Source organism: Micropterus salmoides, unplaced genomic scaffold (assembly GCF_014851395.1).
Source record: "Micropterus salmoides isolate LMB-PRFRI ecotype aquatic unplaced genomic scaffold, ASM1485139v1 Ms_hic_scaffold_5, whole genome shotgun sequence".
NCBI lineage: Eukaryota > Metazoa > Chordata > Actinopteri > Centrarchiformes > Centrarchidae > Micropterus > Micropterus salmoides.
Genome location: NW_024044237.1, coordinates 35,714,160 through 35,716,202, shown reverse-complemented (window position 1 = coordinate 35,716,202; position 2,043 = coordinate 35,714,160). Strand labels below are relative to the sequence as shown.

Sequence of the window (2,043 nt, the reverse complement as noted above, 5' to 3'; positions counted from 1 at the left end):
GGAGGATGGGGAGGTGGAGGAGGAGGAGGAAGAGAGGGCGAGGAGGAGGAGGAGGAGGAGGATGGGGAGGGAGAGGAGGAGGAGGATGGGGAGGTGGAAGATGGGGAGGAGGAGGGGGAGGATGGGGAGGAGGAGGAGGGGGAGGATGGGGAGGAGGAGGAGGAGGAGGAAGAAGAGGGGGAGGAGGAGGAGGAGGATGGGGAGGTGGAGGGAGAGGAGGAGGAAGAAGAGCGGGAGGAGGAGGAGGGAGAGGAGGAGGAAGAAGAGGGGGAGGAGGAGGAGGAAGAGGAGGAGGAAGAGGAGGAGGAAGATGGGGAGGAGGAGGGGGAGGATGGGGAGGAGGAGGAGGAGGAGGAAGAAGAGGGCGAGGAGGGAGGAGGAGGAGGGGAGGAGGAGGAGGAAGAGGGGAGGAGGAGGAAGATGGGGAGGAGGAAGAGGAGGAGGAGGAGGAGGAGGATGGGGAGGTGGAGGGAGAGGAGGAGGAAGAAGAGCGGGAGGAGGAGGAGGAGAAGAAGAGGGGGAGGAGGAGGAGGAAGAGGAGGAGGAAGATGGGGAGGAGGAGGGGGAGGAGGAAGAAGAGGGCGAGGAGGAGGAGGAGGATGGGGAGGGAGAGGAGGAGGAGGATGGGGAGGTGGAGGAGGAGGAGGAAGAAGAGGGCGAGGAGGAGGAGGAGGAGGAGGATGGGGAGGGAGAGGAGGAGGAGGATGGGGAGGTGGAAGATGGGGAGGAGGAGGGGGAGGATGGGGAGGAGGAGGAGGGGGAGGAGGGGGAGGAGGAGGAGGAGGAGGAAGAAGAGGGGGAGGAGGAGGAGGAGGAGGTGGGGAGGTGGAGGGAGAGGAGGAGGAAGAAGAGGGGAGGAGGAGGAGGGAGAGGAGGAGGAAGAAGAGGGGGAGGAGGAGGAGGAAGAGGAGGAGGAAGAGGAGGAGGAAGATGGGGAGGAGGAGGGGGAGGATGGGGAGGAGGAGGAGGAGGAGGAAGAAGAGGGCGAGGAGGAGGAGGAGGAGGAGGATGGGGAGGGAGAGGAGGAGGAGGATGGGGAGGTGGAAGATGGGGAGGAGGAGGGGGGAGGATGGGGAGGTGGAAGAGGGGAGGAGGAGGGGGAGGATGGGGAGGAGGAGGAGGAGGGGGAGGAGGAAGAAGAGGAGGGGGGGGGAGGAGGAGGAGCAAGAAGAGGAGGAGGATGGGGAGCAGAAGGAGGAGGAGGAGGATGGGGAGGAGGAGGAGGATGGGGAGGAGAAGGAGGAAGAGGAGGATGGGGAGGAGTAGGAAGAAGAGGAGGACGAGGATGGGGAGGAGTAGGAGTAGGAGGAGGAGGAGAAGCAGGAGGAGGAGTAGGATCTACTCCAAGGACTACAGACGCGTCACTCTGACCTCTGTGGTCATGAAGTCCTTTGACCGTCTTCTGTTGTCCCACCTTAAATCCATCACAGACCAGATCCTGGACCCCCTGCAGTTCACCTACAGAGCCAACAGGTCTGTAGATGATGCAGTAAACGTGGCCCTTCACTACATCCTCCAGCACCTGGACTCCCCAGGAACCTACGCCAGGATCCTGTTTGTGGACTTCAGCTCTGCTTTCAACACCATCATCCCGGCCCTGCTGCAGGACAAGCTCTCCCGGCTGAACGTGCCTGACTCCACCTGCAGGTGGATCACAGACTTCCTGACGGACAGGAAGCAGCACGTGAAGCTGGGAAAACATGTCTCTGACTCCAGGACCATCAGCACCGGTTCCCCTCAAGGCTGCGTTCTTTCCCCCTTTCTTCTCCTGTACACCAACAGCTGCACCTCCAGTCACCAGTCTGTCAAGCTGCTGAAGTTTGCGGATGACACCACCCTCATGGGCTCATCTTGGTGGGGACAAGTCCGCCTACAGGTGGGAGATCGACCATCTGGTGACCTGGTGCAGCCAGAACAGTCTGCAGCTCAACGCTCTGAAGACAGTGGAGATGGTCGTGGACTTCAGGAAGTGCCCAGCCCCACCCCCCCCATCATCCTGTGTGACTCCCCCGTCTCCACTGTGGACTCCTTCTGCTTCCTGGG

At 62.0% G+C, this 2,043-nt stretch overlaps 1 protein-coding gene across 1 annotated transcript; it reads right to left on the bottom strand.

Moving 5' to 3' along the window:
- Window positions 1–139: 139 nt before the first annotated feature.
- LOC119888449 (uncharacterized proline-rich protein-like) lies at window positions 140–827 on the bottom strand (the record flags this gene model as incomplete). The annotated part of the gene is made up of 2 exons (XM_038699002.1): window positions 140–187; window positions 753–827. Coding segments are annotated over 2 exons (123 nt in total), but the record flags the coding sequence as incomplete, so codon positions are not given.
- Window positions 828–2,043: the final 1,216 nt, after the last annotated feature.